The sequence below is a fragment of the Crotalus tigris genome, unplaced genomic scaffold (genome assembly GCF_016545835.1).
Source record: "Crotalus tigris isolate CLP2741 ecotype Arizona unplaced genomic scaffold, ASM1654583v1 scf7180000024167.7108832, whole genome shotgun sequence".
In the NCBI taxonomy this organism is placed as follows: Eukaryota; Metazoa; Chordata; class Lepidosauria; order Squamata; family Viperidae; genus Crotalus; species Crotalus tigris.
The window spans coordinates 43,307-57,509 of NW_024100417.1; the positions used below are offsets into that span (position 1 = coordinate 43,307).

Below are 14,203 nucleotides of genomic sequence, written 5' to 3' on the forward strand. Positions count from 1 at the left end.
AAGTTAACTCCTTAACCATGCAACCAGCAAACATAAAATTAAAAGTATTAGGGATAACATTCATGGAAGAGGTCTGTGACATACATCAAGATGTTTAAATTCTAAGGTTGTTGGGCATGCTTTGTAGCCTACAGTTACAAAGATAAATTGATTGTGTTATCTAGAGGGAAGGAGGAAAACGCAATGAAAACACAGCTCAGAATTTCCATGGACAGCAATCAGTGTGAATAGAAACTCAGATATTTTACCAAACCCAGCTAAACAGGCTGGGTTTTATATTCCTTTGTATCCAATCACCCCAGATTCCTCAAGGGCCCTGGATGCCAACAAGAACAGTTATTGATGTCATGAGGCACTGAGATGGATTATAAAAAAGCTCTGTTTGCAGAGAGGAGATAGGAGAGAACCTCAGTTAAGACGAGTATTTGCAAAAAAGAAGACCACGCTTTCATTAGGTAAGCATTCTATACATTAATTTCTATGCTAGAAAGCTTTTCAGTAAAACAACTGTGTTTGCTTTTCTTCCATTTCTGCTTATATGAATATTGTGTGAAATTTGCAGGGCAAAATTTAAACAGTATGCTAAAATTGTAGTAGATCTAAGTTAAACCACATATATTCATCTTATAATAGTCTTGTGCATATACCTGACAAAAGTAAATTTATAAAATCTAATGCCATATTAATCAATACTTGATTCTCAAAAATCTCTAAATAGTTGATATGACTCAAAGCCAAAGAAGGAGTGATATCTGCCATGCAGTTCTCTTATAGCTTATTTCTGTTTAATAAATAGCTGCCTTCAGGAGCTGTAACCTCCTGCTATGGTCCTGAGTGAGTTGGAAGCTCTCCTCCATATGTGCCTACTGCTCACTAAGGAAAGAAAGCTCTTCAGTTACTGCCATTACAAATAGCAGATGGGGAAACATTTTGATCTGGATCATGGTGGGATCAAGGAACCACAACTCTACCAACTATTCCTTGGGGAAATATCAGTCAGTCGGATATTTCTCCAAGCATGAAATCTATGAATATTTAAAGGACAAATAAAAAGCAAAAATATGAGTGCCAAATGCAACACCTTGTTGGGTCTTTCCAGGCTGACAGAATAACAGGGTCAAAAACAATTGTGAAACAAGACAGAAAGATTTTTCCTGAGCTTTTCTGTGTCTTTGTATTGTTTTCCCACTCTTTCTGTCTTTAAATGAAGAGAAAGGGGGGTAATGAAAATGGATTCCATTCCCAAGATAAAAATTTGGACACTTTTGTTTTAGAAGTACTACTAATTTATAAACAGGAAATACACATAGTCAGAATATTAGTGTAGGGAAGATGGACCCAGGTAGCCAAGCAAAGAAGAGTATGTATTCAGGGATGTAGCCAATCAGGCTAAAGGAAACTGGAAGGCTTTCCCTGCCCTAGCAGAGAAATCACAAGGAAAACCTAGAACAAGCAAAAGAGGTAAACTGATTTTGAACCCTGCTGAGATGACAAATACGATAATGTATTTGTGCAAAAGTAGATATCACTGTTAAAAATGAGAAGCAGATTGTATTATACAGTTATGAATATCCCCTTTTCAATCATGGCATACCAGAAGCCTACAGTTCGCTGAGCTTTATGGTGCAATTGGCTCAAACCAATATCCAGAAATTCACTCTGAAGCTTTAGGCTCTAGCATCCATTTTCAGATATGTAACAGCTGCTCATGAAATGGTGTTTATTTTGTTTTATATTTGATTATATTATATTATTTTACCACACAGAATGTTTCTTTACACTATGATTCATGAAGCCCTGTTTGTATGCTGTGGGTCAGAGTGGGTGACAGACGTCTTGTATAATATTCTTGTTTTTTCTAAATGATCGTTGTTTTTTTCTGGACATTTGAGAAGTGTGGTTATTATATTTTAACTGTTTACTTTGTATACTGTATACTTCAGATCCAATCTGTACTCTTGAGTAAAGTCACCACAATATATTAAATATAATTTCTTGCATTACCTCAACAGAAATATCCTTGATGTTTGAAAGGTGGGGGGAAAGGTGTTTGGATGCAATACATAATGTGGATTTTGAATGCAATGTAAGCCTACATCCAGTTATACATACTGTAAAAATACTGTGTATATATTTAATTCCTTTTCTTCTACCATAGCCTAAGTTCTAAGAAGATTGGTTTCATAAACTGCACAGCATTATAATATTAGTACATGAAGGCTTGATTGGAATTAAATCTGACCCAAGAGCAGTATCCAAATAATGGTGAAAGCACTTTTAAAAAAATTAATTAACTCTCATGATTAAAGCTTCCAAGCATTTTGACCATGCTTCATTAAGTTTGTTTCATGAAAGAGCATTTAATAATTAAAACAATTCCTAAAAGTTTACATAATTGTTCCTTGCAATGTAGTATTGTTGTCCAGTCCTGTTGAAAACTAGTTTATAATGGTCCCTTAAACTGAGGTTCTTATAGAGTGGAAGTGATAAACCATGTTTTTGGTAGTATCACCTATCAAAGTTTATTAAGGAGCTAAGCACACTAATGGAAATTGACCAGATGAGTTTTTAGACTTCTTCTCACTACAGATGTCTGATTTGATCCCTCTGTCAAAACATATGGAAGGAGAAGAGGCTAGAAAATATAATAACAATACAAACATCTCTTTTTTTTTGCAAAAACCAGAACTTTTTTCTCATCAAGGGATGAATTATAAGAAAAAATGAAAAAGATAAATCCATCCTACAAAGTTTTCTATTTAAATACCTAAATATCCTGTAAACTACAATAAACATTTCATTTTAGCAATGCTGAGTGACAGTTTCAAATGCCTTGAAACTCAGTTATAAATGTGGTTATTTCCTGGTAACAGTCTGGTGAGTTTGCAAGATCCTTCAGTCTTTATTTCATCAGAGAATAATCTGGTATTAGAGAAAAAAACAAAGCTTCTAATCCAGGGGTGTCAAACTCGCAATGTCACATGACGTGTCACAACACACCATGACTTTTTTGCCATTGCCGGCAATGGGGTGGGCACCGTTTTGCTATGATGCATCCAGCCCATGGGCTGGCAGTTTGACACCCCTGCTCTAATCTCTTGTCCCAACTACAGGCATGGATCAATTTATATATATAAGGGACAATTTCCACTCCTTCCTTTCTCATCTCCTTGAGTCTTCCAATACTCCAATTATCAGGTTTGTCACATTATATTTGTTTCTCTGGGTTGTGATAAATTATATTTGATTGCCCACCAAGGTGGGCATGAACTTTGCTTGAAACAAGTTCCAATTCTGGTCTGGAGGACAAACATAAAGTATAAACCAGGTTTACATAACACATTGAACCATAGTGTGAACCATATTATGTCAGCTAAATAATAGTTTGCTTATTTGGATATAATAACAACCAATCATTTGCCTGCACCTAGAAATGAACAGGGAACTGGAAAATTGAAGGCTGGAGCAAGATGAAGTTCACATGTAAGTCTAAGGATGGCCACAATCTTAGAATTACATATGAACTATACCATGCTGGAATCATATATCACACTAAGCTATTATGTGATTTGATTCATTCTGGAATAACGGGGTACGTTAACTCAAACACTGCAGTCTGTAAAGCATGAGCTTTAGCTTAATAGTAAATGTGACCTAAGTCACCCTGTTTTGTTAAGCAACCAAAAAAATGTAGAATGATGTGAGGACCCAGAAGTAGCCTTCTGCTTAATCTAATCACACTATCAGGTGTTCCTTAATTAGAAGACAGACTGCCTTCTATAAAGAGCTACCTGATTCCCTCTAGTCATCTTCCAAGAATGAACAGATGTAGGAAACAACTGTGTATTTTTGAAAGTGCACTTTAGTTGCTGAACAGCTCAATTTTAAGCTAAATTCTCAATAATTACTTATGAAAATACTGGAATATGGCAGAGGTATGGGGCAAACACAGATGTCCCTCAGTAACTTAGAAAAATTACTGGTTTAGAGAAAGATTTTGACTTTGTTTTCAGCTCAGAGAAGATTGTTTTCTAAACATATCTAAAAGGGCTGCCATTGCATATCAGTAGGGCATTGGTGATTTACAAGTCTAAAAAAGATTTTGTATTATTGAGTTTAAATAAGAATTCATCAAAATCATAATTTATATTTTAAATTATTTACAATTTAAAATGCTATTTGTTTAATATATTTACATTTTGTCTTTTTATTCATTTGATAGTCAAGATAGTTGGCACTTAATATATTGCACGCTGGACCACAGATACCAATATAGGAATAACATGAAAAAGTGTCCTTATAAATAACAGTCTTGTTTATCTTTTTTTGAATTCCTATTCTATACTGAAAAGCAGACATGTGATTAAAACTATCAGAAAACTACCCGCCAACATGGGCTACTATTGAAGGTGCCAGACTAATATAGCACCTAAAACTATTGGCAGAAGTTTTTGCCTCTGAAGAATGATTTGTAAAAGTTAAGTCATAATGCATGGGTCATCAAAATGCTAATTGCATTGGTTCAAATAAATGTTAATACAGATTAAGTTCTAAAATGGTCATGTTCACTGGGAATAATGGAAATGGAAGTCCACAAATACCTGGAGAGGACAGGTTGAATAGACCATTCTAAACAAGAGATACATGTTTAGTCTGCATATGCCAAGCCACATTTAACATGATGTACTGAAAAAGCTCATACTTGGCTGGGTTCAACTGTACAGCAAGCAAGCACGGTTTATGAAAAAAACAGTGGTTGGAATAAAGCACTGTGCTAAACTCAAACCTAGCAAGGCGTATTATGCTTTATCATAAATTTTCATAGTGCAAATAAAAACCAAAAACATCAAGATTTCAGGATGCATCCTACATTGTATTTAACTCCAAGAAAAAATATAAATAAGGTCTTAATGATGTGCTTTGTTAAGAACATGGCTTGCCGTCATATCGTTTTTTATTTTATTTAATGTTAAGGGGAAAAAATTATTTAGGCCAGAGTACAAAAGAAGATTTTTCTCCATTTGTAAAACAGTGTGGAAAGAGTTAAAACTCCCTTTCTCATTTGCTGCAGTAAATCAGGGGCTCTACAATTAGAATTCTAAAATAAAAATAAAAAGCTGATATGACTGCAAGCTATATTAACATACACAGATAATCCTACACTGATCTATAATTGGGAATTAAAATCTGGTTATGACCTGTATAGATATTGCATGTCAAGTCTTAAAGTGACTTTGTTTTTGTACAAGAAAGGTTGTGTGAACTTAGCTATTTTAGTTGATAAAATCTAACTTGGGATTTAGCATATTGGAAGGATTCACCAAAACCTCTTTTTTCTCACTCAAACATATGATTAAAGAAAACCTAGCTTAGGAAGGATGTGCTAATTGGCATGTTAATTGCAGAAAGTCAAAAGGCCTGAAAGAAAATATTTTTTGCCAAAATAACCCCACAAGAACAGTGTACTGAAGCCACAGGACTTTATTTCATAGTTATCACATTTGTGGGAGGTTCCTTCTAACCAGGAACAAGCAACAATTGTTAACTTTAACTAAGACAATCATTTCTAGCTAATATACCACCGCAGTTGAAAAGATTAGACAAATATGGACTCAGAAGTCAAATAAAGTTGCTGGAAACATAATATCTTGTGATCAGTGTCATTTTTCTCATTATTATTAAATTTGCTTTATAAAGCTTCAGGATGGTTCCAAAAAAGGTGATAACAAGTCTTCTGCTCCTCTACATGACAGCCATCTTGGCCAAAGAGAGTGAAGGGTACCTTGCCTTCTACAGCCGTGAAGATTTCAGAAGAATGCAGGTGAGCTTCTTGAGAAATGGGTCAACGACCAGAAATATTTAGCTGAATGTGGCAGAGCTTTAAATCCAGTTCCAGGGATCTCCAAGAAGATCTGGACAACAACAAAACCATCCTTTTTCTGTCCAGAACTCCAGAGAACAAGAGCTAGTCAACTTTAGACTATACTGAGCTAAACAGACCGATGCCTGACTCAGAGTAAGATACCTTCTTATATTCTAGTGATTGGATTTCCTTCTGGTTCTTCTAATCCTATCTGTTCACCATTTTACTGCATTATTTTTCCTTCACTAGCAATATTTTACTATCATTTCGTTCTCTAATCATTGGAAACCAACTAGAATCTAGAGTCAGAATATGGCTTTGAGTTTAATAATTTAGATTTGCTTCCTACCTTCAAATTTCACTGAAGTAGAACAATTACCTATTTCCTAAAGAGTTATGATTATTCAGGTCTTGGCACTGTTGGGCTCAATCTCCAAGGCAGCTGTCACACCCTCCAAATGAACCCATATGCATTCCCAAATTAATTCAAAGGAGACAAGATAATAAGAGTTTCTTTAAGCAGAAATTGCTGAAAAATTGAGCAGACCACTGTCCATAGTCCGAGAGAAAAGCTTAACTCAGAAAATGCCTATTAAGATATATAAAACCTGCAGCTTTGCATGCATATAATGATGTCATAATGAAAGCAGGGCACAAACCACAAGGCCTTATTCAGTCTTCTAAAGCCTGGGATGCGACCCTCACAGCATCTTCAAAAGATGCAAGTGAATTTCATTTGCAACAGAAGGAAAAAAGTAGAGTTGGTCCATATAAATGTATTATTTATGCATGCATTTTCCTCATGGATCAACATGTTATGAGTGTTTTTCATCATACTAATAGCACTATATTAATCTAATTAACCTATGTCCTGTCTAATTAACCACCTTCACATTCCTGGCTTTCTCCATTGTTTGGTATGTGGCACACTAACAAAATATCCAATAACCAACTCTGGCCTCCACATGAAAAAGGTTCCACACACTAGTCAAAATATGTTCCCTAGAAGCTCAACAGTCAGCTAATATATAAGAAAAGATATTAAAGCCCAGTAACTAGACCCAGCACTACAAAATGAAGATTATATGAACTTCCGGTGTTTTAGCTCCTATTGATCCTATAGATTAGAGAACGCCAAAAAATCTGCAGCACAGGAATATCTGATATATAGCGTTTATCAACTTTGTGCCCACCCCCAAATGTGCTGCACTTTACTTTGGTCATGTCACCTGGAATTACAGGTTGATGCCCAACTTACATGTAGAACACAGGTGTCAAACGCACCACGTCACGTGACATGTCACGACGTATCGTGACTCTTTTTGCATTGCCAGGAATGGGGTGGGGGCGGTTTCAGTATGATGAAACCGGCCCGCAGGCCGGCAGTTTAACACCCCTCCTGTAAAACATCAATTTGCAAACATTGATCTAATATGTAGAACATGGAATAAAACTGAGCTTATGATTTAAGGCAATGATGAAGAGATTGTGGTATGGCCTGTAGGTTCAAATCTCACCGGCTCAAGGTTGACTCAGCCTTCCATCCTTCCGGGGTAGGTAAAATGAGGACCCAGATTGTTGGGGGCAATGTAAATATATACATACATTGCTTACTGGTGTACACCGCTTAGAGAGTGCTTGCACTTAAAGCGGTATATAAGTCTCATAAATAAATAAATAAATAAATAAATATTCTTCAATAAGTAAACCAAGACTCTGAATGTAAAAATAGGTTTTAACACATGCTTTAAAGGGGTCTGTTGACAACTGTATCACCTATGTAGCTACATTTGAGATGGCAATATAGCTATTTTTGGCTTTTTAGGCTTTGCCCAAAAGCTGGCCGACTTGATTATTGTATTCTTCCATACATTTCCAGGAGAAAGAAAAGAATCAAGCACAGAAGAAATCGCTTGACACAAGAGATTTTTTTGAATTTGCAGAAGATGAAGGGCAAGTAATCAAGGTACACTATCTTTGCATTTTAACAACTAAGCAGTTAGATATAGCAAGACAGTTTTTCTGAAATATAAGTTAGTGTATTGGGGGGCTTACATATCGAGAAAGCTAATGAAAGCCAAATTTATTGCAATATTCTAAGACTGAGACATTCACAGGCAAAATCTGTTTTATTCTTTTTTGCATGACTTGATATCCTATAGGTTTCCAAAAACACTTAACTGATAAAGGTTTCCTTGCAGTACAAATACTATTATTATTATAAATTATTCTAGTCTTTAAAATGAGATGTACTTGAGCTGATTGAAAGAAAGCTTATCATAAATCACTAGTCAAATATGAATGTTCATTTCTTTTCTTTTGAGCTCACATGAAGTTCAGTTCATTTGACTCAGATGTTATCATTGATGAGTTCAAGTAATCAGGGACCTTTCCCATTAATCAGAAAGAAGAACATAATACTGAATAATCCAGTTAGTAAGGTGCCCAACACCTGACAACAAGATGGACAAATACCCCCATCTTGACCAATCCTTAGATATTCAAGGGACATTCCAGTGATCTCTTCGGTCCTGTCTATGCACTTTTACCCTTCTACATCCCTCTGTCTTGCCAACCATTGTAGTTGTTGCGATGTTCAATACAATGCCTCACTCTATTCAAGGTAAAGGCAATTAAATTCTCTTGCTTTCTCCAGTACCCATTTTATGGATAATAATTTCCTTGTGTCCCTCTGACTTTTCCAAAATCTATTTGTTTATGTGGTGTTTATCTCTCCCTGTCTGATTATTTGTACAATCTTAAGCAAAACATTGCTTGTGAGACAAATTAGTGCAATGGTTTGCTAATTTGCACATTCTATTGTATCTCCATTATTCAGATTGGGTATGTACATCATTCTTTCACAATCTTCAGGCCACACGGTCTTGTTCCATACTGAGCTTTAAACAGCCAAGATGTTAATTCATCTATAGCGGGTGTTTTCCCATTTGACAGGTGATCTATTGCCTCTTGTGCTTTTGTTTCTAATGCAGCAGGTGCAGAAATAGATTCTGTGTCTTCTATTGTTTCTATCACACTCTAATCCTGTTTATAAAAGGTTTCCGTACTGACTTTCCACTTTCCTTTAATCTCATTTGTCTGTATTAGATAATTTACCTGATTATTCTTAAATAGCTAATTTACCTTAGACTGTCCTTTTCTGACTTTCCTCTATCAATTAACATTCTTTTTTGGGGGCAGGGGTGGAACTGAAATTTGAAGACAAGTGAAAGGAAATAGATGTAAACTACAGAAGTACCGCACTCAAAACTAGAAAGAGGAACACTATTTCTCCCCCAAGGCAGCAGTCATAAAATTCCAATCCCTGTGCCCTGATAAGTAAACCATGTTTAACGAACATTTTGCAGGCCAGGAAGAAAGGGGCCATTTTGATATTAGTAGGCAAGCTATTCCAAAGTGCAGCAGCCACAACAAGAAAAGCATGCTTTCAAGGTCCAAGCAGATTACAATTCATGAGAAAAGCAGCAATCTTGGCCATCTTAATCTTATTGGGCATGCAGACATTACTAACAGAAGGAGGTCCACAGATATCCAGGCCCTGAACCATGAACCAGCACCCTGGATTGCACCCAGAAGCCAACTAGTAGCCATTATAGCTCTTGAATAGAGGAGTTACGTAGGCATATCACTATTCAAGCCATCTCATTTCAGATTAAAGTATCCTTGCTCTCTTAAACAATCAGAACAGGGAAAAAGAAATGCAATGTGAATTTAAGCTTGGCATACAAATTCTTTTCTCCCACCCACCAGTATGCTGATTATCTGTAACTATTGCCTTCAACTGACAACTTGTACATCTTGTACTATTTTTTTGTGTATTTGCTTTAGATGAATAAATGATGCACCTTGAATCTGCTATATATTTTTGTGCCAGCAGACTATCTAGCATGCATCATGTTTACATATATCACACCATTTCCAGCAGTATGAATGGAGATATAGAACATTTGTAACAATGCTGAAAAGGTAATTCAAGTGCCTTCATTTCAAAGGCCAAATTTATGCCCATTATTTCCTCCTTTCCATTTATCTGTATAACGGCAGCAACACTATTCTGAAAATGTAGATACTATCTACCGTTCACTATTAGCAAGTCCCAGCAGATAACATCCAAAGGGTGCAATTATGCAATTATGAAAATTAATCTTGTCTCAGTCCCTCAAAAGACTGCATACAAACCACAAGAGCTCTTTAAAATGTCCCAATCCATCCCAAAATTATTACATCTCTCATGATTCTCTTTAATCCTTTGGCATTACTTATTGAAAATGTTCAAAAACCATGAACAAGCAACAGGAGCAAATATGTTCATTTTATTTGCATTCTATTCTCTGAACATGGGGAGTTTTTATCTTTTAGGGGAGACTTTTCCATGCTATGTGAGGGACTCCATATTTCTATATATGAAAGCTAATGTTCTTGCTATTCCAGATGTTTTAATCAATCACAATCCAATAGCTCAACAGAAACTGATATGCATGCCATTGTGAACTGGGCTATAGCCTCAAGGACTTCAAAAAGGGATAAACTCTCAAAACCTGTAAGAATAAAAAACACTGGGATTGACATTCACAATCACTCTTTGAAAAAAGCAGTTTAACCCTATTTCACTGGTCACATCATCAAGCTAAAACCTGAATCAAGAAAACCCTTTAGCAATAATATTCATCAATAACTAATTCCCACTTATGAGAATATCTATCTAGTATACATGATCCGTAAGTGGTTAAAATGTTGGCTTGCCTTATATGTTAACCAACTTCTCCTTCATAGATGATTGCTCCAGTAGAAATTGGAATACATCTGAACTCCAAACAGTTGGAAAAATACCAAGATGTCTTGAAGGAGCTCCTGACAGAGATGTTGTCAGATACTAAGAATGGTACTACAGAAATCTTAAAATTGGCTTTTCTCTTCCCTTGGAAATTATCTAAGTCGTGAGATTTCAGAAGTACCTTGTGCCTTGTGTCACATTTTTACAAGGAGCTGTGTGGGTTCTGTGTTTTTCTTTTTAAGAAATAAATATCCCCCTTCCCTACCCCCACAAATAATACACCAATATACTGATGTTTGCATTAGCATTAAAAAGTAGAAATAGTATAGATCTGTATCAGTGTTTTGGAAGATTTTCAGCTATTAAAAATCATAAATGTTCAGAAACCAACCCACAAGCCCAGAGAACGAACCTTCACCCTCATAGAGAATCATATGTCTGATGAAAGACAATTGTATTGTCAGTTTTCATCTTCTGTACTGCATTTCTAGTTAATTTTAGGCAACTTTCACTGAAGTTATAAGAAAATTTAAAACATGTGATTACAATGGATTATGACTTGGTATCTTCTGCTTCAGAGTAGATATTGCACTTTCTCACTAAAATTGTTACCAAATTTAGAAGTTAAGTGAACTCTAAGCTTGCAGGTTGCTATAGATCATGTGTACATTTGATGAGGAAGTACAATAAAATATGATTATCTTTCAATTCCTGTACATTGGCATAAACATAAATATTTAAAAAGCTAATATACCAAAATCCAAATTGAAGGAAATTGTGTAAAACCAGGAATTAGGAAATACTAGATGAACAATTATATTAAAAGTCTCTACAGTGTGTTGTAGCAAAATGTTCCAAGTAAATCCATAGCCAGAGCAGGATTTTCAAAACTGTAATGATGGCTTGTTAATTAAAAATGTATATATCATACTGTATGCAAAGTTAGCAATAGTCTAAAGAAGGAAAATTGCAGTCCATCATACATATGTGATTCCTACCATAATGTCACCTGATATCATGTACTTCTTTGTTTTGCTTTTTTAACTGAAAGATCAGAATGAGTCAAGCTAATGTCTGCACAGTATTAATTCACAATAATGGCTTTTGGCTGTTTCATCTCTGTAGCTAACTGAAATTCTAAGAATTAGAACACTGGAAGAATTTCTGCAAATACACAAGAGTCAATGTACTGGAAATGCTATTGTAAGGCACTGTACTGCAGAATAACAATATGTATGCAAATCAATAAAATGTGAAGCTTCAGTATATGATTCTTTGTTCAGTGTATGTCAGAAAAATTTAAAAAGGCACCCAAGGATACAAAAGAAAGTTGTTGTTTCAAATAACTCTATATTTGTTTTCTAAATAACTTTCACTCAACACATCGCTCTTGTAAGCTCAGATTAATTCACGTGCATTCCCATGCATTCTTATTTATGTATATATTTAATTCATCATAACTGAATCAGACTGTTTACAATAATTCAATGGCTTGTGTTTCCAAGCAGACATCTGATGGGCTTGCACTTCTATGACAATGAAACCAATTAATCTGATAGATAATACCCAACCGTATGGTATGTTATACATAATTCTGAAATTTCCCAAAGTGAATAATAGTTATGGTCTTTTCATATTCAATGTTCAACAACCCTTGTTACTTAAAGTTTTTGCAATAATACAACCATCAACAATTCTTTTCCATTCTTATTTATTTGAGCTATGCAGTTTCAATATCATTTAATTCTTCCCTTCTCTTAACACATGCACAGTTGACTATACTACAACATGTAAAATTTATGTATTTGTTTGATATGTATAAAATTATGTATTTATACTACAACATAGAAAATTTAAAACATAAGAATCAGTCATCTTTCCTTCACTAGACAATGCATCCTCAAAATCCCTAACTTATAGAATTCTCCCATAACCAATAAAAAACCCACACTGAACCCTACCACACATTATTTATTATGAACATGTCACTGCCCAAAGCATACCACCAACAGCATTCCAGTTGTATATAGTGGATTTCCATCAATCTCCAGAGAACATACTTTTTCTTTTTCCAACTTCAACCAACAAATGAGGAACTAGAATAGGGAAGAGATGGAGCAGCAGTGAAAAGTGGTCCTCTACAGGAGAGAACATAGAGAGAAAGAGATAAACAAAGGGAGCAAAGGACATTGTGTGGGTGGTTTGGTAATTGGGATAATTCAACACATTTCCCAAAGAATAAGTAGTGCAGCTCAGATTGAATGTTTCCTCCAAACTTTTCATATCTAACCATTCTTTCTCTAAAGTTGTGCCATGAAGCTAATATTTAGGAACTATTGCTACATACTTTACTGTGCTCATTCTGCTCTTGATCTTTGGTATGTTGTGACCAAAATACCACTGCCATTCTTTATAAAGCCTGCTGAAAGTTCTTTATCTGAAAGCCTCATGTTTCAAAAAGAAGAATAGTGAGGACAATAGGGGAGAAACATGTGTTGTTTTTCAGATATGATCTGAATGTTTTCCAGTGCAACTGATTATGATGTGGCATGGCTCATTGTTCTGCTTACTAATATTATTAATAATTATAAGCTTTTGTATAGTAAAGAATAAAATGCATTTGACATGCATCCTTCATTGGGCACAAGCTTGCACAGATATACAGGTGATGAACACAGGAATAATAGATCTTTCTTAGAGGCTTGGCATACATATTGTAAAGTATAATACACTCGGCAAACTTTTCAGCCAGTGGAAAGCACCATACAGTGCTGGTACCAAAAAGTAAAATTAAAAATAACCAAGTCTAGAATGATTTGATTAGTTACTCAGAAACTATGCATTGGTACTCAAAAACTATTGTCAAAATTTTGTCCTTAACAGAATGAATTTTTAAAAGAGAAATAAGTTACCAAACTGAACCTGGGATAAAGACCAGTATTCTAATTCCATTAGAAGTAGAGATAGGGGAGGGACTGATGTATTGCTCAAGAAACAGCAAATGAACAGCAATCTTTCCAAGAACTGAACTAGACCATTCTCGATTGTGCTTTTTATTACCAAACAACCCAGTCTCTCTCTTTTTTTTAAGACTTTGACTTCACATATGACCTTTTAGAAGGTCAGACATTTCATTACCAACTAGGTAACTTCATCAGTGTCAAATACAAACCTCCCATAAACTGTACAGCAGGATGGAATATAGCCCAAGAGAGTGGGCAAAAAAATGATACGGTTCATAATCATGGATGCACGCTCAGACTGAATAAGTATCAGCACGCCATGGAAAACCTCAAGGAGCAGCTTGAACAGACCATCACTCCTGAGCAACTTGAAAGGCTGAACTAACACAGATGATGTTACCCAGTTTGGTAATGAAACATCTGCAAGAAAACCACCAAGATCAGAGAGCACCAAGGAGCCCACAGTTCAATCCTGAGCTACAAATATTCTTTTTTACCAATACTTCACTTTATATTAATTGCTGACAACATCATTATTTGACATCTAGGTGGCACAGCTTTCACAGCAGTAACATCTGAAAG

General features: G+C 35.4%; 1 protein-coding gene across 1 annotated transcript; it reads left to right on the plus strand.

The window, feature by feature from the left end:
* Positions 1–291: 291 nt before the first annotated feature.
* Positions 292–11,905, plus strand: MLN (motilin). Its single transcript, XM_039323289.1, has 4 exons — positions 292–455; positions 5,698–5,821; positions 7,743–7,829; positions 10,658–11,905. Exons 2-4 carry the CDS (start codon positions 5,705–5,707, stop codon positions 10,823–10,825), a joined length of 372 nt encoding a protein of 123 aa, XP_039179223.1. The 5' UTR covers positions 292–455; positions 5,698–5,704; the 3' UTR covers positions 10,826–11,905.
* The last annotated feature ends 2,298 nt before the right edge of the window (positions 11,906–14,203 follow it).

Coding starts and splice junctions, on each gene's coding strand:
- MLN (XM_039323289.1), top strand. CDS start 5,705: ATGGTTCCAAAAAAGGTGATAACAAGTCTTCTGCTCCTCTACATGACA. Junction 5,822..7,742: donor AAGATTTCAGAAGAATGCAG/GTGAGCTTCTTG, acceptor ATACATTTCCAG/GAGAAAGAAAAGAATCAAGC. Junction 7,830..10,657: donor ATGAAGGGCAAGTAATCAAG/GTACACTATCTT, acceptor TCTCCTTCATAG/ATGATTGCTCCAGTAGAAAT.